The 27,846-nt window shown below is 38.4% G+C and overlaps 1 protein-coding gene across 3 annotated transcripts in view; it reads left to right on the top strand.

Moving 5' to 3' along the window:
• The window catches only part of LOC145271434 (uncharacterized), an 89,552-nt gene that overhangs the window by 10,597 nt on the left and 51,109 nt on the right, over nucleotides 1–27,846 (top strand). The window contains exons 2-3 of one of the 3 annotated variants that reach the window (XR_013865873.1): nucleotides 5,437–5,507; nucleotides 11,369–11,438. Coding sequence is in view for 1 of the 3 variants with exons in the window: in XM_080126964.1 (XP_079983090.1) it covers nucleotides 6,535–7,332 (798 nt within the window). In the remaining 2 variants the exon portion in view is untranslated. Of the gene's footprint in view, nucleotides 1–5,436; nucleotides 5,508–6,136; nucleotides 6,277–6,443; nucleotides 7,729–11,368; nucleotides 11,439–27,846 lie in introns of those variants that run through there. The other 2 variants (XR_013865872.1, XM_080126964.1) reach the window with 2 other exon arrangements.

The following is a 27,846-nucleotide window of genomic DNA, read 5'->3' as shown; positions in this document are numbered from 1 at the left end:
TTTAATCAACCAATCAGAAAGGCTGTAATAAAATAAGGCATACATTCATATCAACCAATCGGTGTCTATCTTAACAGCTGTGCTCAGCTTGCCTCTAATCAATGCTCTGATCCCCATCTGGCATCAATTGAAATGACTGGCTCTCGTCTTGGAGAGGCATTAAATCCGTTGCCAAGGCTGCTAGAAAAATGGTGGGAGCCTTCTATCGATCAAGTAGATATCTCACTGCTGATGCAATTCTCTATCTATATAAGAGCCAGGTACATCCATGGATGGAGTATTGTTGCCACATTTGGGCAGGAGCTGCGAGAAAGGACTCATCCTGCCTTAATAGAGTTAAAAATAGACTTCGTAGCCTTGTAGAGGATGTCCTTTTCTTTTCCCTGCAACCTCTTTCTCACAGAAGAGAGGTTGCGAGTTTGTCTCCGCTTTATCATTATTTTCATCGCAAGTGCTCGACTGAGCTCCAATCTATGATGCCCCCTCACCAAACTTTCAAAAGAAACACCCATCTAGCAGAAAACACTATCAATAATTTCCCTCACTCTTTATCTGTGCCTAAACCTAAACGTAGATTCCATGAACAAAGCTTCTTTCTTAGAACTGCACGCCTGTGGAATTGTCTTCCGTTTTCCTGCTTTCCAGCTGACTACAATATGGTTGTCTTCCAAGTCTAACGTAAACAAGTTTTTGATGAGCCGTTTCATATAAGTTAACAAATCTACACAAATTCCCATTACTAACGATTACTATATTGTCCAATTGTTTACTGTACACTCTTTAACCATTATCCTCGAGTGGCCTCGTGGCCTTGATAAGTGGTGATGCCTATGTAAAAAAAAACAAAAAAAAAACAGTAAACCTCTGGCTGGCTTTGGGTAGGATTGAAACCACTATCCTCAGATAATCTCACCGAACGTGAGTATAAGCTAGCGTGGTGACCATCTTACTCCCATTTGTTTCCATCTGCGGTACTCACACAAATTTTATTTATCATGCTACAGATCTGCTGTTGTCGATACACAGACACACACACACACACACACACCCATGACAACACGTAAACCCAGAAATACAGGGGTGGTTTACACCATGTTGTGATTGTTGTTGTTATTGATCCGCGGTGACAGGTGTGTCTCCGGCACCGAGATAGGCACTATTTTCTTGGGAGACAGTTTCTTAACAATTACACAAGTTGACCGTCTGGTATCGTAGCACTGCAAACTCTATCACAGGAGCATTAAGTAAAAACTCCAGTCGTTAGCTATCGCTTTTTACAACAGATAGCTATTATTACAAAGTTATAACAACATAACACTGAACAAAGAACACGCATATATACTGTAATAATTGCTTCAGAGTCCAATATCTCTAGCTACTGCACCAAGGACGAACAAGGTTGGAGTGGATAGAGACGTTGAATAAAAAAAACAATGAAACAGGACCGGCAATCATCGTATTAAGCCAAGTAAACACTTCATCAAATCTCCACACTAACGTAATGTACTTGCAATAACCCTTATCCCTGAGTGGCTTCCGGGTGATCAATGTGTAAAAAAAAAAGAAAAGTTCTTTGAGGGAAGAAACTATTCGAGCAGAAAGCTTTCTGGCATTTAAGGACCTCAGTAGTGAACAAGTGAGATTTTGTTGATAAGCAAGTTTGTCAGGTATATGTACATCAAGGGGGCACAAGTGCCACGAGTTCATCAGAGCACATTCCATTAAAATATTTGTAAAACAGGCACAGAGATGGAACATTGCAGCGATGGGACAGTGGCTGGAGCTTAGTGGACAAAGTGGGACCTATTAGATTGAAAACTCTTTTTAGACCCTATCCAAGAGGGAGAGTCTAATGGTAGATGCCCTCAACTCAGATGTGGCAACAATACTCCATGCATGGGCGAATAGTAGTTTTGTAGAGGTACAGGATACTCTCAGGTGTGAGTAGTTTTCTAGCTCAATAGAGGGAACCCACTTTCTTTGCAGTAGCCTTTGCAATATCCTTAATGTATTTGTTCCAGTTTATATTGGCTGGAAATCTTAAGTTTGGAGGTAGAATTCTTTATCATGGATATCGGTGGTTGAAGAAGCGTCTTGTAATTGTTAAAGGACAACAGCTTAGTTTTACTAAAATTAAATGTAACCATCCATTTGCGGCCCCATGCCACTATAGTCTGAAGATCAGGTTGGAGTGGATAGAGACGTTGAATAAAAAAAACAATGAAACAGGACCGGCAATCATCGTATTAAGCCAAGTAAACACTTCATCAAATCTCCACACTAACGTAATGTACTTGCAATAACCCTTATCCCTGAGTGGCTTCCGGGCATTGATAAGTGGTGTAAAAAAAAAAAGAAAAAAAGTGCAGTAACAGATGCAGACTAATTTCAAAACAAACAAACCAGAAAAAAACAGAAATATAAAAAAATAATAAAGAACTAAAACCTAATTTTTTTTTTTATGTAAATAATTCTTTTTTTTTCTTCTAGTTTAAATACTTTCAGAAAATGAAAAAAATATTTTAATTCGTTTTAATCTAAATATAATTTCATTCATTTTTTTTTTTGAAGGTTAAAGAAGTTAAAAAAAATAAACAAAAAAATAAATCATTTAAACACTTATCCTCTATTTTATAATAAAACCACTTCGTCGAGCACTCTATGGAAGCTTACTATGATAGTAATATCTTCCTTTTTTATGGTATAACTGTTTCATGCATCAAAGATGACATAAGTTCAAGGTTCAAATCCTGTAACTGATAGTACAGTTATATCTTGCCACACTGATGAGTGTTAATTAAGATGAAACATAGATAATAAAACCCTACCGTATAGTGACTGAATATAAATGTTTTGATTTATGTAAATAATTTTTTCTATCTTTCTTTAGTCCTAGTTTTAATACTTTCAGAAAATTCTTTTTAATCTTAACATAATTTCATTTTTTTTTTTTTTTTTTGCAGGTTAAAGAAGTTAAAAAAAAATATGAGCGGCCATAGAAATCATTTAAACACTTATCCTCTATTTTATAATAAAACCACTTCGTCGAGCACTCTCTTACTATGATAGTAATCTTAACATAATTTCATTTATTTATTTTTTTTTTTTTGCAGGTTAAAGAAGTTAAAAAAAATATGAGCGGCCATAGAAATCATTTAAACACTTATCCTCTATTTTATAATAAAACCACTTCGTCGAGCACTCTCTTACTATGATAGTAATCTTAACATAATTTCATTCATTTATTTATTTATTTATTTTTTGCAGGTTAAAGAAGTTAAAAAGAAAACGTATTTTTAATCCGCTAAAACCACGAAAAAGAAAGCCTGGAAAGCTATAAACATTTCTTTTTCGAATAACCCTGCAAAGACAATCAGAAAAGATAGCCACTTATCAAGGCCCGGAAGCCACTCGAGGATAAGGATTAATAAGCGTACAGTGGGTCAATGGGACAATGTCGTAATAATCGTTAGTGGTGGAAATTTGGTAAACTTGTTAACTTAATGGGAACGGCTCATCAAGAACTTGTTTACATTGGACTTGAAGACGACCATATTGTAGTCAGCTGGAAAGCAGGCAAAAGGAAGAGAGTTCTACAGGTGTGCAGTTCTAAGAAAGAAGCTTTGTTCATGTAATCTGCGATTAGGTTTAGGCACAGATAAAGAGTGGGAGGAATTATTGATAGTGTTTTCAACTAGACGAGTGTTTCTAGTGAAAGTTTGGCATGGGGGACCATAGATTGGAGCTCAGACGAGCACTTGCCACGAAAATAATAATTTTTTCTGACAGTTTCCAGGTTTAAATATATTCAGAAAATGAAAAAAATGTTTTTACTAATAAATAATGTAAAGTCATTCTTTCTCTTCTTTCCTTCTAGTTTAGATATTTTTTTTTACACAGGCATCACCGCATTATCAAGGCCAAGAGGCCACTCGAGGATAAGGGTTAAAGAGTGTACAGTAGAAATTGGACAATATAGTAATCATTAGTAATGAAAATTCGGTAAATTTGATAACTTATATGGAACTGCTCATCAAGAACTTATTTACGTTAGACTTGAAGACAACCATATTGTAGTCAGCTGGAAAGCAGGAAAACGGAAGACAATTCCACAGGCGTGCAGTTCTAAGAAATAAGCTTTGTTCACGGAATCCGCATTTAGGTTTAGGCACAGATAAAGAGTGGGGGGAATTATTGATAGGGTTTTCAACTAGACAAGTGTTTCTTGTGAAAGTTTGGCGAGGGGGGACCATAGATTGAAGCTCAGTCGAACACTTTCCATGAAAATAACGATACATCAGAGACAAACTTGCAACATCTCTTCTGTGAGATAGAGGTTGCAGGGAAGAGAAAAGGACATCTACGAGGCTACAAAGTCTATTTTGAACTCTATCAAGGCAGGACAAGTCTTTTCTAGCAGCCCCTGTCCAGATGTGGCAACAGTATTCCACTCTTGGACGTACCTGGCTCTTATATAGATAGAGAATTGCATCAGCAGTGAGATATCTATCGGATTGATAGAAAGATCCCACCATTTTTCCAGCGGCCTTGGCAATAGATTTGATGTACGTGTTCCATTTAAGATCAGGAGTTATGGTCAAGCCCAGAAGCTTGTCAAAACTTGAGGCCTCCTGAAACGAGAGCCATTCATTTCAATTGATGCCAGAATGTTGATGATGTAAAGAAAGAAGCTTGGTTTTAGATGCATTAAAAGTAACCAGCCACTCCTTTCCCCATTGTACTACGTGCTCAAGATCAGAGGAGAGAGAATCAGGGAGAACTTGGTCGTTTACTGTCTTAGATGTGTTACCATAAATGGTAGTGTCGTCAGCATAAATGTCTACAAATGATGTAAGGATGTGATTTGGAAGATCATTAATGTAGATCAGGAAAAGAGTTGGGCTCAGGATGGACCCCGTAGGGACACCAGCATTAATACTGTGAGCTTCTGATTTTTGCCCCTCAACTACTACTCTTATGAACCTATCAGAAAGAGATGATTTAATAATTGAGAAGACATTTCCAGCTATACCATAGCTAGATATCTTGTGAAGTAAACCTTTACGCCATACACTATCAAAGGCCTTAGATATGTCAATAACAATTGCCCTAGAAAGGTTGCCTCCATCGATATTTTCAGCAAATGAAAAAAATATTTTAATTCGTTTTAATCTTAATATAATTTTATTATTTATTTTATTTTTTGTGCAGGTTAAGGAAGTTAAAAAAAAAAACGTATTTTTAATCCGATGAAACCCAGAAAAAGAAAGTGTTTGGTTTTCGAATAACCATGCATAGCAATCGGAAAAGATAGCTTTCGCTTGCGATATTTGCAAGTCCGTATTTTCCCACAAATCCACCTTTAAAAAACACAAGCGAATCCACCGTAAATCTGTTTTGTGTTGTCCTTAAATAAAATAAATTATTAATTTACAGGTAACTAAACCCTTGGCTATCCTGCAGTCGACTTTGTCTACGCGTGCTGCCCTTGACAGAATACTGCCCAAGTAAGGCTTCTTTTATTTCTCCCTCTATACATACAAACTTAACTTTATATATAGAACTTGGATGCCTACTGGAGAGAACTTGAATGCCTACTAGACACTGTCCTCGAGTGTCTAAGGTCTCTCTGTACAGGGGTTTGTCAGTAAAACCTGGCATGAGGATACTTTTTCCATAGAAGTAAACCCTGACCAAATATTCAAAATCTCAGAGTATTCGCTGCCCAAATACGTTATTGCTACTGCTAACCGACATTATATATAATTTTTTTTTTAAGGTTAAAGAAGTTAAAAAAAATATGAGCAGCCATAGAAATCATTTAGACATTTATCCTCCATTTTATAATAAAACCACTTCGTCGAGCACTGTATGAAAAGGCGTTGAACAGAAGTAAAAAATGACATAAGTACAGGGTTCGAATTCTGTAACTGATTGTACAGTTATATCGAGCCACACTGATGAGTGTTGATTGCGATGAAACATTATAGAGAATAAAAACCTACCGTATAGTGACTGAATATAAATGTTTTGATTTATGTAAATAATTTTTCATCTTTCTTTACTTCTAGTTTAAATATTTTCGGAAAATTCTTTTAAATCTTAAGATAATTTCATTTATTTATTTATTTAACAGGCTAAAGCAGTTAAGAAAAGTATTTTTAATCCGATGAAACCAAGAAAAAGAAAGCCTGGAAAGCTATAATCATTTCTTTTTCGAATAACCCTGCAAAGACGGAGAAGATAGCCACTTATCAAGGCCCAGAAGCCACTCGAGGATAATGATTATTAAGCGTACAGTGGTCAATGGGACAATGTCGTAATAATTGTTAGTAGTGGAAATTTAGTAAATTGGATTACTTAAGGGGCAACGGCTCATCAAGAACTTGTTTACATTGGACTTGAAGACGACTATGTTTATTTTATTATTTCTTTTTTTGCAGGTTAAAGAAGTTAAAACGAAGTATTTTTAATCTGGTGCAACCAAGAAAAAGAAAGCCTGGAAAGCTATAAACATTTCTTTTTCAAATAACCATGCATAGACAATCAGAAAAGATAACTTTCACTTGCGATATTTGCAAGTCCGTATTTTCCCACAAATCTGCCTTTGCAAAACACAAGCGAATCCACCGTAAACCGTATCCGTGCGAAGTCTGTGATTCCGCATTTTCTGAGAAGCGTCAACGGGAAATCCACATGCGGAAACACACAGGAGAGAAACCATATCCATGCGAAATTTGTGGGACTCGATATTCACAGCTGGTCAACCTAGAGTCTCACGTGCGGACACATACTCAAGAAAAACCGTATTCTTGTGAAGTCTGCGGTTCTGCTTTCACTCGAAAAGATGAACTTAATATCCATATGAGAACTCACACAGGTGTGAAGCCATATTCATGTGAAGTATGTGGCTCTAGTTTTTCCCATAACCAGCATCTTAAGGCACATATTCGGACCCACACTGGCGAACGTCCATATTCCTGCGAAATTTGTGGCCGGACGTTCTCACAGAATTCTAATCGTAAATCGCATATGCGTTTACACACTGGAGAGACACCATATTCCTGCGGCATTTGTGATTCCTCGTTTTCTCGAAAAGATCTTCTTAGAGTTCATGTCCAGAAACACACTGGACAGAAACCGTATTCTTGTGAAGTGTGTGGTTCTCAATTCACCGTTAATTCAAGTCTGACAAAGCATATGAGAATACACACAGGAGAGAAACCATATTTTTGTCATATTTGTGACTCTGCATTCTCACAAACGGCTGAACTGAACGCGCATATCAAGACACATAAGGAAGAGAAGAGCCTGAACGTCTATCCAATCTAGAAGACCAGGAAAAATGCAAATATCTTGGCATAGAAGGGAATGCTTTAATTCAGCCAGATAATATACTGCAAAATCACATTCGCCAGTTACCCATCTGATAATGACCAAGTTCAATGTTGGTTAACTTTGATGGTCTACATAGGGCATTCGGTATTCCGAAGTAGTCACCCATCTGATAATGACCAAGCTCAATATTGCTTAACTTGGGTGATGTACATAAATAATTTGTTATCCCAAGTAGTCACCCATCTGATAATGATCAAGCTCAATGTTGCTTAACTTTGATGATCTACATAAAGCATTTGTTATTCCCAAGTAGTCACCCATCTGATAATGATCAAGCTCAATGTTGCTTAACTTGGGTGATCTACATAAATAATTTGTTATCCCCAAGAAGTCACCCATCTGATAATGATCAAGGTCAATGTTGCTTAAGTTTGATAATCTACATAAAGCATTTGTTATCCCCAAGTAGTCACCCATCTGATAATGACCAAGCTCAATGTTGCTTAACTTGGGTGATCTACATAAATAATTTGTTATCCCCAAGTAGTCACCCATCTGATAATGACCAAACTCAATGTTGCTTAACTTTTATGATCTACATAAATAATTTGTTATCCCCAAGTAGTCACCCATCTGATAATGATCAAGCTCAATGTTGCTTAACTTGGGTGATCTACATAAATAATTTGTTATCCACAAGTAGTCACCCATCTGATAATGATAAAGCTCAGTGTTGCTTAACTTTGATGATCTACATAAATAATTTTTATCCCCAAGTAGTCACCCATCTGATAATGACCAAACTTACTGTTGCTTAACTTTGATGATCTACATAAATAATTTGTTATCCCCAAGTAGTCACCCATCTGATAATGACCAAACTCAATGTTGCTAAACTTTGGTGATCTACATAAATAATTTGTTATCCCCAAGTAGTCACCCATCTGATAATGATCAAGCTCAATGTTGCTTAACTTTGATGATCTACATAAATAATTTGTTATCCCCAAGTAGTCACCCATCTGATAATGACCAAACTCAATGTTGCTTAACTTTGATGATCACATAAAGCATTTGTTATTCCCAAGTAGTCACCCATCTGATAATGATCAAGCTCAATGTTGCTTAACTTTGATGATCTACATAAATAATGTTATTCCCAAGTAGTCACCCATCTGATAATGATCAAGCTCAATATTGCTTAACTTTGATGATCTACATAAATAATTTGTTATCCCCAAGTAGTCACCCATCTGATAATGACCACGCTCAATATTGCTTAACTTTGATGATCTACATAAATAATTTGTTATTCCCAAGTAGTCACCCATCTGATAATGATCAAGCTCAATGTTGCTTAACTTTGATGATCTACATAAAGCAACATTGAGCCTGGCCAGTACCAGATCGGTACTGGCCAGGCTCAATGTTTGGGAAGGTGAGACACTGTATGTACGATGAGGTAAAATACCAAGTTGAGAAACTAGCATGGCCTATCCTTCTCTCAAGGATAGATGGGACTCTCTTAAGCCGTGGTAGGCACCCCATCTAGAGATGGCGTCACGATAAAAAATACCCTTGAAAGCCCTGGTGAAGCATCAAGTACTCAGCTACCGACAAGATTTGAATTGTACTACAAACTCGTGTAGTGACTTCAGTCCCGACTACAGCCATGCTGGTTATGCCAAGGTGAGAGACAAAATTGGCAGAAAATATGTGCCGTGTAACGCACATGTTCGGACCCACACTGAGAACTGGAATGCCTACTAGACACTATCCTCGAGTGTCTAAGAACTTAGTATATGTACGTCGAGGGGGCACAAGTGCAACAAGTTCATCAGAACACATTCCATTAAAATATTTGTAAAACAGGTACAGTCATGCAACGTTGTGGTGATGAGACAGGGACTGGAGCTTAGTTGATAAAGTGGGACCGATTAGATTGACAACTCTTTTTTGGACTTTATCTAAGAGAGAGAGGCTAGTGGTAGATGCGCCAGCCCAGATGTGGCAACAATACTCCATGCATGAGCAAATGGTGGCCTTGTAGAGGTACAGGATACTCTTAGGTGTGAGTAGTCTTCTAGCTCGATAGAGGGAACCCATCTTCTTTGCAGCAGCCTTTGCAATGTCTTCTATGCATTTGTTCCAGTGTTCATATTGCCTGCAAATGTTATGCCGAGGTGATTTTTACCTTACATTATCATAAGAATATTTTCTGTAAAAACTTGACAACTCTTTTTTTGGACCCTATCAAAAGAGGGAGAGACTAGTGATAGATGCACCAGCCCAGATGTGACAACAATACTCCATGCATATGTTAGCATAAGAATATTTATTGTAAAATCTTTTTTTATAATAGAACCAGTTATTATTGAATATCATTTTATCTGTTTTGTGTTGTCCTTAAAAAATAAATTTTTCATTCTCCTTTCTAGGAATAACTGAATAACAGGTGGTGACGCACTCTCTACTCCTTTTTTTTTTTTACATAAGAGTCACGATTTATCAAGGCCCAGAAGCCACGCGATAAGGGTTTAACTCCTCATAAGGTCCATTTGAGATCACATACATGTGTTACATGATAAGGGCTGTCCCCTTTTCATGTAAGTATAAAAATGGAGAATTTAGTTTAAAATGAAAATGAAATAGCAATAGACAAATTCGAACCTCGTAATTTAGTTTAGAAATATATTATGTGTGAGAATTTAAAAATGTAAAACAAACATTTGTTTAGAATATAGATAAATATTTCAAGGAAAGAATGTGAACTCTCAAGTTTGTTATGAAATTTTTAATTGAAAGAATGCAGCTTATAAGATAATGTTTTTAACATATTGGATAAATAGGTTACTGAGAAATAGGAAAAGTTTTGAACACGTATGTCCAGAACACGTGAAAGAAGGCACATGTTTTAACATGTGTATGACGTCACGGAAAATAGAAAGTTCTAGGAATAGAGAAAAACTTTAGAGTTAGTCAGTCAGTGAGAAAACTCGGAGAGAGACAGTCAGGCGTCTAGGAGCGAGACGTCACTTCAAGGAAAAAAATGTGAGACTTTGAATTCTTGGTGCTGGAAACACGGCCGTGTAACAAAATAAATCATCAAGTATTTTTTGTAAAGCTCGTCTTGTGTCTTATGATTCTTACCAAAAAGGTAAAGTGGAATTGTATTATATATTTGTGTTATATGTCTTTACATACACGTCTCAACATCATCATGTCCGAACTGTCTGAACACTATGTCCTCACTCAAAGAGCTTCTTCTTCCATTCAACACAATTAAGGAGTGAACATTTTAATATATAAGAATCGTTATAAACGAACAATCTCTCTAAGTCACTTACAACAAACATCTCTCTCTCTCTCTCTCTCTCTCTCTCTCTCTCTCTCTGAGTCTTACAACATCCCTCACTGTAATAAGACTCTTTCTAAGCATCTCTCACTAAGACTCTCTCAATGAAACCCCTATATATAACACATGCTGTAAAAAGAAACTAGAATCTTAGAGAGATATCAATCAAAATTTGTTGTATATTTAGAATTACACTTATTTAAAAAAAAAAAAAAAAGAAAGAAAAAAGAAAACTCTTTATGATGTACATACTGGTCACAGAACGAAGATGTCATATTCCAAAAATCATGTGGGTTCGACTAGTAACTTTTCTATTTGGCTAGTAAACGAAAATATTTAGTTGTCAAAGGTCAACTAAAGATACGTTTGTCCCTAGAGCCCTGCACTCTTTAACCCTTATCCTCGAGTGGCCTCCGGACCTTGATAAGTGGTGACTCTTTGTAAATTAGAATGTTTATACCTTCAAGTATCAACATAAAATTTGTTGTATATTTAGAATTACACTTATTTAAAAAAAAAAGAAAGAAAAAAAAAGAAAACCCTTTATGGTGTACATACTCGTCAAAGAACGAACATGTCATATTCCAAAAATCATATTAATGAACCAATTATGATTATTGGATATCATTTTTGTCTGTTTTGTATTGTCCTTAAAAAAAAATTATTCATTCACAGGTAACAATAAAACTATCCGGCAATCGACTTCATCGTCCATGTGTACTGCTCTTGACAGAATACTGCCCAAGTAAGTCTTCCTTTTATTCTCCATAGATACATACAAACACATAACATACAAACTTTATATATAGAACTTGAATGCCTACTGGACACTATCCTCGATTTTCTAAGCTCTCTCTGTTCAGGGGTTTGTCAGAACAACCTGGTGTGAGGATATTTTTCCCTAGAAGTAAACGCTGACCAAAATTCAAAATCACATAGTATTATCCGCCCACATAAGATCTCCTTTCTAGCAATAACTGAATAACAGGTGGCGACGTACTTTCTACTTCCTTTTTTTTACATAAGTGTCACCATTTATCAAGGCCCAGAAGCCACTCGATAAGGGTTAAACTCCTCGTGAGGTCCATTTGCGATCACATACATGCTATAAAAAGAAATTGGAATCTAAAGGGGGATGTCAATCATACCAGTTATTACAGGTGCCACAGGGCTTATGAAGAAGAACCTGAAGTCCTACCTAACTAATATTCCTGGTGAACCAAGTGCAAAAGAGATCCAGACAATTGCACTCAAGGGAACAACGAGGATACTAAAAAGAGCTCTCGGTTCGTTTCAATAAAAAGCAGGGCAATGTTGGCAGGTGGTTTGGCTGTCCCATACCCATGTTGCTTAACTTGTCCCATACCCATGTTGCTTAACTTGGGTGATCTACATAAATAATTTGTTATCCCCAAGTAGTCACCCATCTGATAATGACCAAGCTCAATATTGCTTAACTTTGATGATCTACATAAAGCATTTGTTATTCCCAAGAAGTCACCCATCTGATAATGACCAAGCTCAATATTGCTTAACTTTGGTGATCTACATAAACCATTTGTTATTCCCAAGTAGTCACCCATCTGATAATGACCAAGCTCAATATTGCTTAACTTTGATGATCTACATAAAGCATTTGTTATTCCCAAGTAGTCACCCCTCTGATAATGACCAAGCTCAATATTGCTTAACTTACGTTAATCTTCAACGGAAAAAAATCTAAATAAAAAAAAGAAAGAGAGAACTTGAATGCCTACTAGACACTGTCCTCGAATGTCTAAGGTCTCTCTGTACAGGGGTTTGTCAGAACAATCTGGCATGAGGATACTTTTCCCCTAGCAGTAAACCCTGACCAAATATTTAAAATCACATAATATTCATGGCCCAAATAAGATCTCGCTACAGCTAACCCACATTAGCTTTTACAAGGAATGGTGCATCTTCTCCAAGATGTGTAACTCAAGTAATAACACGGAGCTGGATACTCCACCAGACTAGAATCTCCTAACTGCATTCTCAGCAATCACTGCCATCCGTGGTGAGACGACAACAACTACGGATGGCAGTGATTGCTGAGAATGCAGTTAGGAGATTCAAAGTTCCTATTTGTCGCGGTTACCACCTGATGAAGGCCAGAGGAATAGTTGGCCGAAACGTTGTGAATAAAACAAACCAATAAAGATGAAAAACAGCAACTAATAAAGATGAGAATGATAGTCCGAAATAAAAATAAATTAATATATATAATGATCATCTCAAAACTGAATTCCAATTAAGGAATAATATATATACCAATCGGTACGGACCTGACTATGGAAGATCAGATAATAAATAAACGTAGATTTATAAGATCAAAGAATCCAACCTTGATCGCCCTTCGGGGCCCGTGGCGCAATTGATACAGACGTTGAATCTCTACAGTTCCAGATGAACATTGTCTGAAGATAGCGGTTTCAATCCCACCCAAAGCATGCCAGAGGTTTACTTGACCAAAACGTGGTGAGACGACAACAACTATGGAAGGCAGTAATTGCTGACAATGCATTTGGGAGATTTGATGTTCCTATCTGTCGTGGTTACCACCTGACGAAGGCCAGAGGAATAGCTGGCCGAAACGTTGTGAATAAACAAAACCAATAAAAGATGAAAAACAAGAACTAATAAAGATGAGAATAATAGTCCGAAATAAAAATAAATTAATATATATAATGCTCATCTCAAAAATGAATTCCAATTAAGGAATAATATATATAGAACTGCTAGACTGTTAGGGATTATTTTGCAGCAAGATGGGAATTTATCTAGTATGCTCTCTGTTGATGGCAAGAAATAAGACAATCACAAAGCAGTAAACCCTACCTGTAAAATTCATAACAAACTTTATTGGTATTAATTTATTTTTATTTCGGACTTTGTTTTCATCTTTATTGGATAGGAACTTCGAATCTCCTAACTGCATTCTCAGTAATCACTGCCATCCGTAGTGATTGCTGAAAATGCAGTTTGGAGATTCAAAGTTCCTATTTGTCGCAGTTACCACCTGATGAAGGCCAGAGGAATAGTTGGCCGAAACGTTGTGAATAAAACAAACCAATAAAGATGAAAAACAGCAACTAATAAAGATGAGAATGATAGTCCGAAATAAAAATAAATTAATATATATAATGATCATCTCAAAACTGAATTCCAATTAAGGAATAATATATATACCAATCGGTACGGACCTGACTATGGAAGATCAGATAATAAATAAACGTAGATTTATAAGATCAAAGAATCCAACCTTGATCGCGCTTCGGGGCCCGTGGCGCAGTTGATACAGACGTTGAATCTCTACAGTTCCAGATGAACATTGTCTGAAGATAGCGGTTTCAATCCCACCCAAAGCATGCCAGAGGTTTACTTGACCAAAACGTGGTGAGACGACAACAACTATGGAAGGCAGTAATTGCTGACAATGCATTTGGGAGATTTGAAGTTCCTATCTGTCGTGGTTACCACCTGACGAAGGCCAGAGGAATAGCTGGCCGAAACGTTGTGAATAAACAAAACCAATAAAAATGAAAACAACAACTAATAAAGATGAGAATAATAGTCCGAAATAAAAATAAATTAATATATATAATGCTCATCTCAAAAATGAATTCCAATTAAGGAATAATATATATAGAACTGCTAGACTGTTAGGGATTATTTTGCAGCAAGATGGGAATTTATCTAGTATGCTCTCTGTTGAGGGCAAGAAATAAGACAATCACAAAGCAGTAAACCCTACCTGTAAAATTCATAACAAACTTTATTGGTATTAATTTATTTTTATTTCGGACTTTGTTTTCATCTTTATTGGATAGGAACTTCGAATCTCCTAACTGCATTCTCAGTAATCACTGTCATCCGTAGTGATTGCTGAAAATGCAGTTTGGAGATTCAAAGTTCCTATTTGTTGCGGTTACTACCTGACGAAGGCCAGAGGAATAGTTGACTGTAACATCGTGAAAAACAACAACCAATAAAGATGAAAAAAAAACAACAACTAATAAAGATGAGAATAATAGTCCGAAATAAAAATAAATTAATATATATAATGCTCATCCCAAAAATGAATTCCAATTAAGGAAGAATATATATAGAACTGCTAGACATTTTAAATTCCCTTCCGAATTCCTGCTTCCCCAACTGTATTGACATGGAGAAGTTCAAGTGTAATGTGAACAAACATCTTGCTGCTAAACTCCCTACATAAGTACACCTGCAACTTAGGTCCCTGATAATAGCCCCTCACATCAAATTAGCAATATGCCTTGTTAGGCGGAATTAAAAAAGTTCACAGTTCTGCTGCCCTGCCTGATTTGTTTATAAATAAAACAGTTATTGGAATTTATTTTGTGCTTGAAAATAAAGCAGTTATTTAAAATCATTCCGGCCTGGACCTCCGTGGCCCCGGCATCAAAGATCAGTGTAATCACGCTTTCTTCGATTGCCACGAACTCCGCCGGTACTGGTCGTAAGTCAGCGAGGTGACGGCTCTCCTTGATCCTGAGCATCCTCGCCCGATGGAACCCTAAACACATACTTAAATCATTCGTTGACATCTATGCTGATGACACGACCATCTACGGCACATACAAAGGCTGTAAATGACAAAGTTCTCTCTGATTCTCTCTCCTCTGATCTCGAGCGCGTGGTTCAGTGGGGGAAGACGTGGCTGGTTACCTTTAATGCATCCAAAACCAAACTCCTATCCTTTCATCATCAACGCTCTGATCCCCAACTGTTGTTTTACATATATTTTGTTCCACTCCACGGGTATCATTTCAGCAGGCTGGAGTGGACTAGCGATCTTGGCATGCGGGAAAATTATTGCCCCCTTTTTGAGGACACCTTGATACTTACATCTTGTTTCTTTCATGTCTAGCAATCAATTCAACTAAAATTAACTAAATTTCTTAAAACCGGAACCCCTGATACGTCAGATCCAGTCCCCCATCTACCTAGCTTCGGGGCAGCCACATATACATATATTTATCACACATTGTTTGACCATGCCTCTGACTGTTACACAAAGGGCCCGGTCTAAGCTGGGTTGACATGCTAGTATATATATATGTGTATAAGTGTATATATATATATATATGTATTTCCATGCCATGGAGGAGCGCTGTCCACAAAGGTGCTGCGCTTTATAGTAGTGACCTAAATAAAGCTGCTGAGGATAGGCGCAAGCACAGAAAGGACAGATTATTAACCAGACACACCCAACCCCACCCCACCACCACTACCTTTATCTGCCCAAATTGCACAAGACAAATTGGGTCTAGGATTGGGCTCTATGCTTACCTGAGGACCCACAGAAGCCACAACGGAGGACAGTCTTACTCGGACACGAGTGACCGCCGATGATGATGATATATGTATTTATATGGATAAAAATGTGGCACGCGTCTGCGGATGGAATGTAGGAACATGACAGCTAAATCAGAATTGTTTCAATATTTCTCATGAATGTAAACAAAAATTGTTATTGTTTGAGAAAGAATGTAGCAGTTAAAGGGAATCTGGTTATGTTTATGTGGATGTTTTTGACAGAAAAGGTGAAACGAAAAAGATTTGGAAGATGGAGATTTGATTTGTCAACCAAGTCGATGCAATGACATCCCTCTCTCTGTCGCCCTCCTACTCTCTCTCTCTGTCAACCATAACCAAGAAACATCGACCAGGTCATTCAGTTTGACATATCTTACAACATCGCCCCCTTTTTGAGGACACCTTGATTCTTGCATCTGGTTCCTTTTGTGTCTAGCAATTAATTCAACTAAAATTAACTAAATTTCTCAAAACCGGAACCCCTGATACGTCAGATCTGGTCCCCCATCTACCTAGCTTCGGTGCAGCCGACCAGGTCATTCAGTTTGACATATGTTACACCATTGACCTCTTAACCTTTCTGCACTTGTAGTGCTTGCTGGACTATCATTTCCCATGATTCAACTATTGTCATTCTCAGCTAGAGAAAAATTGGTATTAAACCGATAAATGGATATATAAACCCGATTCTGAATAATTATTTTCTTACTGGCGTTGTCCGGCTATCACATGTTAGAGAATGGATCGAGAGAGAAGGAGGTGTGTAAATTATAGTGTACCTATTTACTATGCCTCCCCATGGGACAGAGTTAGACACCAGGGTCGTTTTATAACGTGGAGAAAAGATACAAAAATAAAAATTGTCTCAGCCGTGAATGATTTCTCCTCCACCGAAAGAGAACAAGAAATAGAAGTGCAGCATCTGAAGAACAGATACTACACTTTGATCTTGTCCCGAAGGCCAATGTAAATTATAGTGTAGACATGTTGACCGGAAGTCAAGATCAGCTGATCGGATTGCGTGTGAGTCACGTGATCAGGTTAGCTGAATCGGGGAGATTTGGTTTGGATTTAGAAGAGGACAGACGGCTTCCACGTTGTCTCCTCCCCTTCACTGAGGGGAGGGGTCGAACGCTGACGTGTATAGCAACGAGACCAAAGTACTGCACAAGCCAGAGATTCATTTTCCATCTTCTGCGAGACATCTGGAAAGTGAAACGAACTATAAAACCAATTCCTTATCTTGGAGTGATTGAATCTTCGTCCAAAACAGGTACCAGATCTCCCCTCCAAGACGATATGAGTCCAGATGGACCAACATCCAAGAAGCAGAAGGTATGTCTGAAAATATATGTACCACACACACAACAACATATGAACAAATAGACAGAACAACTAGACGATCACACACAACATTAAGGCTGACTAGACGATCACATACGATACAACAAATATATAATATACTTCATCTCTTCAATCTCCATTATTAGCGATAACAACGCAACACACATAGCACTTTTGGTCCACTTGAGAATTTCATCTGTTGTTTTGTTGTATATTTATCTAATAAGAGGGAACGTTGTGTGATTGTCTAGTGGTCCAGTCTATTTGTTCATATGCCATTGTGTGCGTGTGTGTGTGTGGTACATGTATTTTTGAGACATACCTTTATGCGTCGTCAATGTTGGTCCACCTGAATTCATCTTGTGTCTTGGAGGAAAACTGGTACCTGTTTTGGGACGATGAATTGATTTTATAGTTTTTTTATTCACCTTCCAGATGTCGACCGCAGAAGGATGGAAATGAATCTTTGGCTTGCATGGTACATGTCAGCGCCCCCTCCCACCGTCCGTCTAAAACCAATCACTTGGATTCAGCTAACCTGATCACGTGACTCATATGCAATCCGATCAGCTGACCTCCCTCTCTCTCTTGATCCATTTTTTAACACTTTGATGGAAGCTGGAACCTGCTGGACGAAGGTATTTCAAATCCCAAGAGGATGATTGATTTTATGGAGCTTTTATTTTTCTCCCCAGGTGTCATTCGCAGAAGAATGAAAAGTGTGTATCTCTTGTAGGTTTCTCTTAGTCTCTGTTTTGAAACAGGTCACCTCTCTGTGTCCAGCTAACATGTGGCAGACGATCATCTGTTTAAGAGCTTCCGGTGCAACTTGACCAGTTTACAGGTTTGACAACTTTATCAAAATATAGTTCCATATCTAGTGTTTATTTCCAATTAGATAGATAGATAGATAGATAGATAGATTTGTTTGACCACGCCTCTGACTGTTACACAAAGGGCCCGATCTAAGCCGGGTTGACATGATAGTATATATATGTGTATAAGTGTATATGCATAAATGTACTTATATGGATAAAAATGTGGCATGCATCTGTGGATGGAATGTGGGGAACATGACAGCTAAATCAGAATTGTTTCAATATTTCTCACGAATGTAGACAAAAATTGTTATTGTTTGAGAAGGTATGTAGCAGCAATTAAACGGAATCTGGTTATGTTGATGTTTGTAAAAGTTGACAGAAAAGGTGACACAAAAAATATTTGGAAGATGGAAATTTGATTTGTCAACCAAGTGGATGAAATGATATCCCTCTCTCTGTCCACCATAACCAAGAAAGAATAAGGAATAAAAACGGACTGTTGTTTACAAATGTGTTGTTGTGTAATTGAATTCTACAAAAAGGGTCGTAATATAGCATGACGTCATCAAGAAAGATTTTCATATTAATATATTGAGACAGACAGATAGATAGATAGATAGATATATAGATAGATAGATAGAAAGGGTGAGATATTTATCCAAGTGGATGAAATGATATCCCTCTCTCTGTCCACCATAACCAAGAAAAAACAAATGTGTTGTTGTGTATTTGAATTCTAAAAAAGGTTTATAATATAGCATGACGTCATCAAGAAAGATTCTCATATTAATATACTGAGATAGATAGATAGATAGATAGATAGAAAGGGTGAGATATTTATAATTGTGAAAGGTAAATGTATTATGTGTCCACTCCACAAAAACACATTTACTTTTTCCTTTTGGTGGAATGACGACAGACGAAGACAGCAGTTTACAAATATGGATGATACTTTATTCATACCAGCCGGATGATTGATGATTGTCAGGGATTCAAGCCTTTACTACAACATGGTCTCCTCTTCCCCTTTCGCTTCCCAGGGGCATGAGCTCTCACTAAGTCTCTATCCGACTCTCGTCTATAGCTGACTCGAACCCATCTCAATATGTTGGGAATCTCCTTTCTTGATGACATCAGAGGCGATAAACGAAGAAAAAAGTTTACAAATATAGATGATTCTTTATTCATGCCATCTGGTGATGATGATGGTCAGGAATTCAAGCCTTTACGACTACATGGTCTCTTCTTCCCCCAGTCTTCTCCTCCCAGATTATGGCCCTAATTAGTAGAGGCATGCAGAGAGGGGTGCCACAAACATCTGCCCCTTTTATATCTGTTTTAAAAGTGTTGTTGTATAGTCGGGGTGGGGGTCAATAAGTTAAAAGAATGTATAAATGTCTCTCTCAGATGGACGTGTTCTGAAAACGAAAACAAAAAAACACAGCGCCAAACAAAACGGGGGGATGGCATAAATAACCCTTTGATTCACTTAAATCCAATGGTGCGTTTTACCCAGTCCATTCCAGTTTTTTTTAAATCAACTACAAAACGAAATAAAGCGAAATAAAAAATGGCATAAATAAACGTTTTATTCGCTTAAATCCAATGGTGCGTTCACTTCCCCCCCCCTTCAATAATGAAAGGAGATTCTCAATATATTGAGGCAGGGTTCGTAGTTAAAGTGCGAGAATCACAGTCACAATCCCCATTATTTCAATAATGAATTCACATCTCCTATGTGTTATAACCATGAATTGTGTGTGTAATGTATATAAATATCATTTACATATGTGCAAAAGGAACAGGTAAATTAAAACGTGATGAAGGAAGGAGATTCTCAATATATTGAGACAGGGTTCGTAGTTAAAGTGCGAGAATCACATGTTACATACTGGGTGTTATTTTAGAAGGGATGACGTGTATATTCGTTGTGAGTGTTCATATTGTGGAGAGATCATATTTGTGAGAGATAGATATATTAGAGACAGAGACATGTAATTCAATTCAGATGAGAGAGATATATAGATAGAAGGGATAGAGAGACGTTGCCATTTATACTGTTTGATAGTTCTGTAATACACAATGAGAGGGAGATATAGATATATAGATAGATAGACCAAGAGATAGAGCGATTGAAGAGAGATTGACGTTTATATGTTTGACAGTTCTGTGAATGGGAGTGTTTCTATAACATTGACACACATATTTCTTTACCTATTTTTGAGATGAGGATTCCAGTCTTTTATAATAATGAAGGAACATTCATCATTTATAATAGCTGAGGCGGGGGACGCATTCTTAAGATGATAGAGACACATTCTTAAATGAGTTTATACGCAGTCTTATAAATACAGATGAGTGGAACACAAGTCTTATAATTCAAATTCACAATGCCTTTCTGTTGTTCAAAGATGCAGATACAAAATTATGAAGTTGTTCGCTTATTCCATTCGACCGGTCAATGGCTTTGCATCAAGGAATTCAAAGTCTCTACATGATTTCCTTCTTCTCCCCTTCGCTTCCAAGGTTCGGTGTCAGTTCTGTCTGTCCGACCTCTGACTTCTCTCTTCTCCCCTCTGACTGACTGATTTACTGACCTATGCTTTATTTATTCAAGTAATGATCACAAGAGCAAATAACATGCTTTATTTTTTCAAGTAGTAGTGATTACAGGGGCAGATAACTTATGCTTTACTTATTCAAGTAGTAGTGATCACAAGGCTAGACAACCCATGCTTTACATATTTAAGTAGTAGTGATCGCAGAAGCAGACAATTCATGTTTTACTAATTCAAGTAATTGCAGGGGCTAACAACCCATGCTTTACTTGTCAAAATCATCGTTTTACTAAAAATTAAGCACCAGATTATAGAATGTTTGTTTTGAAAAACCGGTTTTTAAATGTAAAGTGTGGATTTGGTTTGTTATGCAAATCTTACTTTAAAAGACAACAACTCTGGAATTGATATTTCCTCGTACTTGAATCTTATTTTTTTGTTTGTTTTTTCGTCTTCAATTACTATATCGATTTTGCAACAAATTTTCAGACGATGAAAACAACATTTTGGAGAGAATCTTGTAGGAATCCGCATCTCGGACTCATGAGTTTATACGCAGTCTTATGAATATAGATGAGTGGAACACAAGTCTTATAATTCAAATTCACAATACTTTTCTGTTGAATAACATAACACGAAGATGCAGATACAAAATTATGAAGTTGTTCGTTTATTCCATTCGACCAGTCAATGGCTTTGCATCAAGGAATTCAAAGTCTCTACATGATTTCTTTCTTCTCCCCTTCGCTTCCAAGGTTCGGTGTCAGCTCTGTCTGTCCGACCCTGTCCGACCTCTGACTTCTCTCTTCTCCCCTCTGACTGACTGATTTACTGACCTAAAGCTCTCTATATTGAGAACCCATGACGTCATTGCATGACCAAACACGTGCATCTCGGACTCATGACCTGACATTCCTTCATCTCTAAGCATGCATTGTTCCTCACGTTTCTACAAAGCCGATTTCTCCTAATTTTCGATTAACCCACTTTACAAATAAGTATAACATTTTCCATTGTCCGTTTTTAAATTCCTTATTTTAATTTCATTTCCTTAACAGAAACGAAATACATCATCACATTCCTTTTTCAATAAACAGATATCTAACTATTTTATGTGAACTAAACAATGGTTAATTCTACATTCCATTTTCAATAACATTCTGTTTTATTTATTTTAACTTATGATCGGAATTCTCTATTCCAATCCTAGCTTTGCTGGTTCGAATCCTCGGCTATCCTATCTCATACTTACTTACAAGAACAGGCGACTTGTTCTTATAACACCTCATCACCATCGTAAATCTGTACCCCATCCTATTTCTTAATATGAAACCCTCGGCTATATAACATTGGCCCATACAAATTAACCGATCACAGGCTGCCCACAAGAAATGTGCGTAGATGGCTTAAAACATGAAAATGGTATTGTAACTCGAATTTCTCACAATGCATAGAAATAAATGAAGTAGGAAAGTAATGGACCTTTTTAATACATTAATCAAATTGTGGGCAAACAAACAAACAGACAGACAGACATGAATACGAATTGATCTATATAGACAGCACAAAACGTTAACACAAAAACATGCATTAGATGACAGCATTGACTCCACAATAGCACACCCATTATCTGCATGAAATACTGCTGTATGCATTCTCAATTCCAATCCTATTATTGGCGTCAATTCTCCTCCCCCTAGCCAACCCCCCCTGCCCCACCCCAACACACCCGACATACAACCTCCACGACTTAACACGGAAATTGTTTACATATAACTATGTGGATTTACACCTGCACAGGTAAGTGCACATGGAAATGTACAACCAACCGATGCCTCAGGCACACATGACACCCCAATATAGCCTTCCACCTAAACTGATAAAAAAAAATGCCCCAACTTAGAACAATAACTACAGCACTCAATCCCTATATAAACCACCCCAAACTCCTCCCCAAAATCTGTAAACATGGCTACCTAGGACCACTATCCCGGGTACGTGGGCGCTTATTATTATTACGGTATGTCATGCTATATACCCATATGTATATGCATGCATATATATCTGTGCTTGAGGGAGTGTGGGCATGTATCTTTGCAGATGTGTATAACGAGAGCATATGCGTGTGCATATGTTTATGCGTGTATGCATGTATATCTGTGTACATGCATGCATGTGGGAGCGTGCTTCTATAGGTTATATTTGTATGTGGAGGAGTACACCAGTGTGCCCATGTGCACCAACATCTAACCAAAAAAAACCCACTAATGAAAATGAAAACATTATGTATAGAAGAGGGTGAGAGAGAGAGGAGGTAGAGAGAGAGAAGAGAAAGAGGTAGAGAGAGAGAGAATAGGGTGTGAGAGAGAGAGAAGAGGGTGAGAGAGAGAGAGAGAAGAGGTAGAGAGAGAAGAGAAAGAGGTAGAGAGAGAGAGAGAGAAGAGGGTAAGAGAGAAGAGGGTGAGAAAGAGAAGAAGGTGAGAGAGAGAGAAGAGGGTGAGAGAGAGATAAGAGAAAGAGGTAGAGAGAGAGAAGAGGGTGAGAGAAAGAAGAGGTAGAGAGAGAGAAGAGAAAGAGGTAGAGAGAGAGAGAAGAGGATAAGAGAGAGAAGAGGGTGAGAGATAGAAGAGGGTGAGAGAGAGGAGGGTGAGAGAGAGAGAGAAGAGGGTGAGAGAGAGAAGAGGTAGAGAGAGAGAGAGAGGAGGGTGAGAGAGAGAGAGAAGAGGGTGAGAGAGAGAAGAGGTAGAGAGAGAGAGAGAAGAGGGTGAGAGAGAGAGAGAGTAGAGGGTGAGAGAGAGAAGAGGTAGAGAGAGAGAAGAGGTAGAGAGAGAGAGAGAAGAGGGTGAGAGAGAGAGAAGTGGGTAAGAGAGAGAAGAGGGTGAGAGAGAGAAGAGGGTGAGAGAGAGAAGAGTGTGAGAGAGAGAAGAGGTAGAGAGAGAGAGAGAGGAGGGTGAGAGAGAGAGTGAAGAGGGTTAGAGAGAGAAGAGGTAGAGAGAGAGAGAAGAGGGTGAGAGAGAGAAGAGGTACAGAGAGAGTGAGAGAAGAGGGTGAGAGTAAGAGAGAGAAGAGGGAAAGAGAGAAAAGAGGGTGAGAGAGAGAGAAGAGGGTGAGAGAGAAGAGGGTGAGAGAGAGAGAAGAGGGTGAGAGAGAGAGAAGAGGGTGAGAGAGAGAGAAGAGGTTGAGAGAGAGAACAGAAAGAGGTAGAGAGAGAGAGAAGAGGGTAAGAGAGAGAAGAGGGTGAGAGAGAGAAGAGGGTGAGAGAGAGAAGAGGTAGAGAGAGAGAAGAGGGTGAGAGAGAGAAGAGGGTGAGAGAGAGAAGAGGGTGAGAGAGAGAAGAGAAAGAGGGTGAGAGAGAGAGAAGAGGATGAGAGAGAGAAGAGAGAGAGGTAGAGAGAGAAGAGAAAGAGCTAGAGAGAAAGAAGAGGGTGAGAGAGAGAAGAGGTAGAGAGAGAGAGAAGAAGGTGAGAGAGAAGATGTAGAGAGACAGAGAGAAGAGGGTGAGAGAGAAGAGGGTAAGAGAGAAAAGAGGGTGAGAGAGAGAGATGAGGGTGAGAGAGAGAAGAGGTAGAGAGAGAGAGAAGAGGGTGAGAGAGAGAGAGAAGAGGGTGAGAGAGAGAGAAGAGGGTGAGAGAGAGAACAGAAAGAGGTAGAGAGAGAGAGAGAGAAGATGGTGAGAGAGAGAAGAGGGTGAGAGAGAGAAGAGAAAGAGGTAGAGAGAGAGAGAGAGAAGAGGGTAAGAGAGAGAAGAGGGTGAGAGAGAGGAGAGAAAGAGGTAGAGAGGTGAGAGAGAGAAGAGAAAGAGGTAGAGAGAGAGAGAGAAGAGGGTGAGAGAGAATGGCAATTAATTTATGCTCCTATCTATGTCTGCATCGAACAAACCTATAAATGAACTTAGATTAAAATCTATCCAGACGAATATGTCTATACCAATAACTGTCTGTATAACTGCGTATGTATATGTGTGTATGCATGCAGGTGTACATCCACGTGGGCGTCCGTATGTACACAGGGTACCGATGTATAAGTGCACGTACCTGTGTATGCGTGTGTGGATGTGAAAGTATATGTGCCCACTGCCTGCCGTCAACATAGTGTGTGTGAGCGTGCGGCTGTGTGTATATATGTCGATGTATGTGTTTACGAGTATTAGTATCTGCATGTGCGCATACGCTTGCATGTATGCATGGGGTGCAAGTATGCCTGAATCAATATGAGCCTGTATAATCGCTTCCTTGGGGCAGGGGCGTCGATGTATGTATGTATCTATCTGTATATGAGCGCATCCATGCCAACGCACGCGTACCCAATTTTAGCACCTTAAAGAAAATTTTACGTAAGTGAGAGCAACACGGGTGTCTACGCATGCAGGCGTACATGTGTGCATATATTTGCACATCAGGGCGGGGATTTATATGTACATGTGATCGTTTCTTTTAAGTATACATGCGTGTACATGCGCATGTACGTACCCGTGCCTGCGACCGCTAACTAACCCTCTCCAAACAATTAACAACAAAATAAAAAATAAAAATAAATAAACCGAATCATAGCGCTCCCCCCCCCCGCCTCAAAATATAAGCGAACACCCAAGAGGTCAAGACATACTTACCAAGAAATCACCTCACCAACGAGACGCTAAAAACTTTAACACTAAGACTGGAATTTTAAAGTAACCCTCCCTCCTCCCACCCCCACATATTCCCCTTCCCCTCACGTATCCCTATGCCCTCAGCCACACCAGAAATGAACTTCCCAGACCCTCCCCCACAAGTTCCTTAAACCCCCAAACTAAAACATTATCGACATACCAAGCGCCCCCCACCTTCCCCCTTGTCCTCTTCCTCTATCTCTTCCGCCCTCCTTCCACCCCCCTGACCTCATTCCCTCTTTCACTCTCTCATCCCAAAATGACGAACATTTCTGTAAAAGTCTGAGGATGCTACAAACGGCCAAAAAAACGGCCAAGTAGCTGAAACAATAATGTACCTATTTACTATGCCTCCCCACGGGACAGAGTTAGACACCAGGGTCGTTTTTTAACGTGGAGAAAAGGTACAAAAATAAAAATTGTCTCAGTCGTGAAGGATTTCTCCTCCACCGAAAGAGAACAAGAAAATGAAGTGCAGCACCTGAAGAACAGATACTACACTTTGATCTTCACCAAAAGGCCAAGATGTCTAAACAATAATGTAACTTAACAGAAAGATACGGTAAAAAAAAATAAAACGTATATATATATATATATATATATATATATATATATATATATATATATATATATATATATATACATGCATAGTAATTGTCTGTATTTATATGTATATATATGTATAGTAATTATATGTATATATATGCATAGTAATTGTCTGTATTTATATGTATATATATGTATAGTAATTATATGTATATATATGCATAGTAATTGTCTGTATTTATATGTATATATATGTATAGTAATTATATGTATATATATGCATAGTAATTATATGTATATATATGTATAGTAATTATATGTATATATATGTATAGTAATTATATGTATATATATGTATAGTAATTATATGTATATATATGTATAGTAATTATATGTATATATATATGCATAGTAATTGTCTGTATTTTTGAGATGAGGTGTTTTAATTGATTGAAATTGTCGGACTGACTTCCTCATCTTGGTTGTTATAGTCACAACGTTTCGGCCGTTTTGCCCTCCGGCCTTCATCAGGTGTTTTGTATCGAACTGGGGAACCGTTTGTAAGGAGTCTCGAACCCAACCCTTTATTATGATTATAGGCTCTGGGACATAGTTGCTGATTCTCACCCAAAGGTGCTGAGTTCAATCCTGAACGAAGGCAGTGAAAAGTAACATTCAAAAACAGAGAATCAGCAACTATGTCCCAGAGCCTAGCTGGAGTCCGAACACGGTGCCCCTCAAATAATAATAATAAAGGGTTGGGTTCAAGACTCCTAACAAATGGTTCCCCCAGTTCGATACAGAACACCTGATGAATTATTTGCTTTCTCACCAAAACAAAATGTGACACAAGGTCGTTTTTAAAGTGGGGTTAAACCAGCTCCCCGAAAAAAAGAGAGGGAAAAGCTAGTTGGGTCCAAAAATAGTAATTGCCGCAGTATAGAGGATTTTCCCCTCCATTGACTGGTACAGATTATCTTAAGTGCAGCATCTTCAGAACATATACTACACTTTGATCCTGGCCCGAAGTCCAAGAACTACAGGGTATTTATTTGCTCCCCCACCGAGACCGATTTTTACAGTGAGGAGTGAAGGGGAAATGGGGACCAACTCCCCGGGGAGTAGGGGAGCTGGATAGTGACAATTGGTATGAAGGGTTGCCCCTACATTGACCAAGGTCTTATATGTGGGGTCGCCCCTACATATGGTCTTTGCTTGCAGTATCTGCCGGAACAGATGGTATTTATTTGCTCCCCCACCGAGCGAATTAGGCACAAGGCCGATTTTTAATGTGAGGAGTGAAGGGAGGGGGAAGGGAAAAAGGGGACCAGCTCCCGAGAGGTGGGAAATGGGAGCTGGTTAAAGGTCAGGCATATGGGGTTGCCCCCACATCTGGTCTTTGCTAGTCATAGCTGGTCTTTGCTAGTCATAGCTTGCAGTATCTGCCGGAACAGATGGTATTTATTTGCTCCCCCACCGAGCAAATTAGGCACAAGGCCAATTTTTAATGTGAGGAGTGAAGGGAGGGGGAAGGGAAAAAGGGGACCAGCTCCCGAGAGGTGGGAAATGGGAGCTGGTTAAAGGTCAGGCATGTGGGGTTGCCCCCACATCTGGTCTTTGCTAGTCATAGCTAGTCATAGCTTGCAGTATCTGCCGGAACAGATACTACACTTTGATCTTAGTCCGAAGGCCAAGAACAACAGAAAACATGCAACCCGGTCTCGTTCAATGGCGGAACATTTTTAGGCCGATGTCAGATTTTTTACTTTACACCGGTTTTTAGTTGCAGCAGGACTTATTCCGTTATTTATTTATTTATCGATTTATTTACCGATTTATTTATCAATTCATTTATTTATCGATATATTTTAC

Source organism: Euprymna scolopes, chromosome 46 (assembly GCF_053919585.1).
Source record: "Euprymna scolopes isolate OS-2025 chromosome 46, ASM5391958v1, whole genome shotgun sequence".
Taxonomy (NCBI): Eukaryota; Metazoa; Mollusca; class Cephalopoda; order Sepiida; family Sepiolidae; genus Euprymna; species Euprymna scolopes.
Note: the sequence above shows the minus strand (reverse complement) of the source record. Positions and strands in the feature narration are given on the sequence as shown.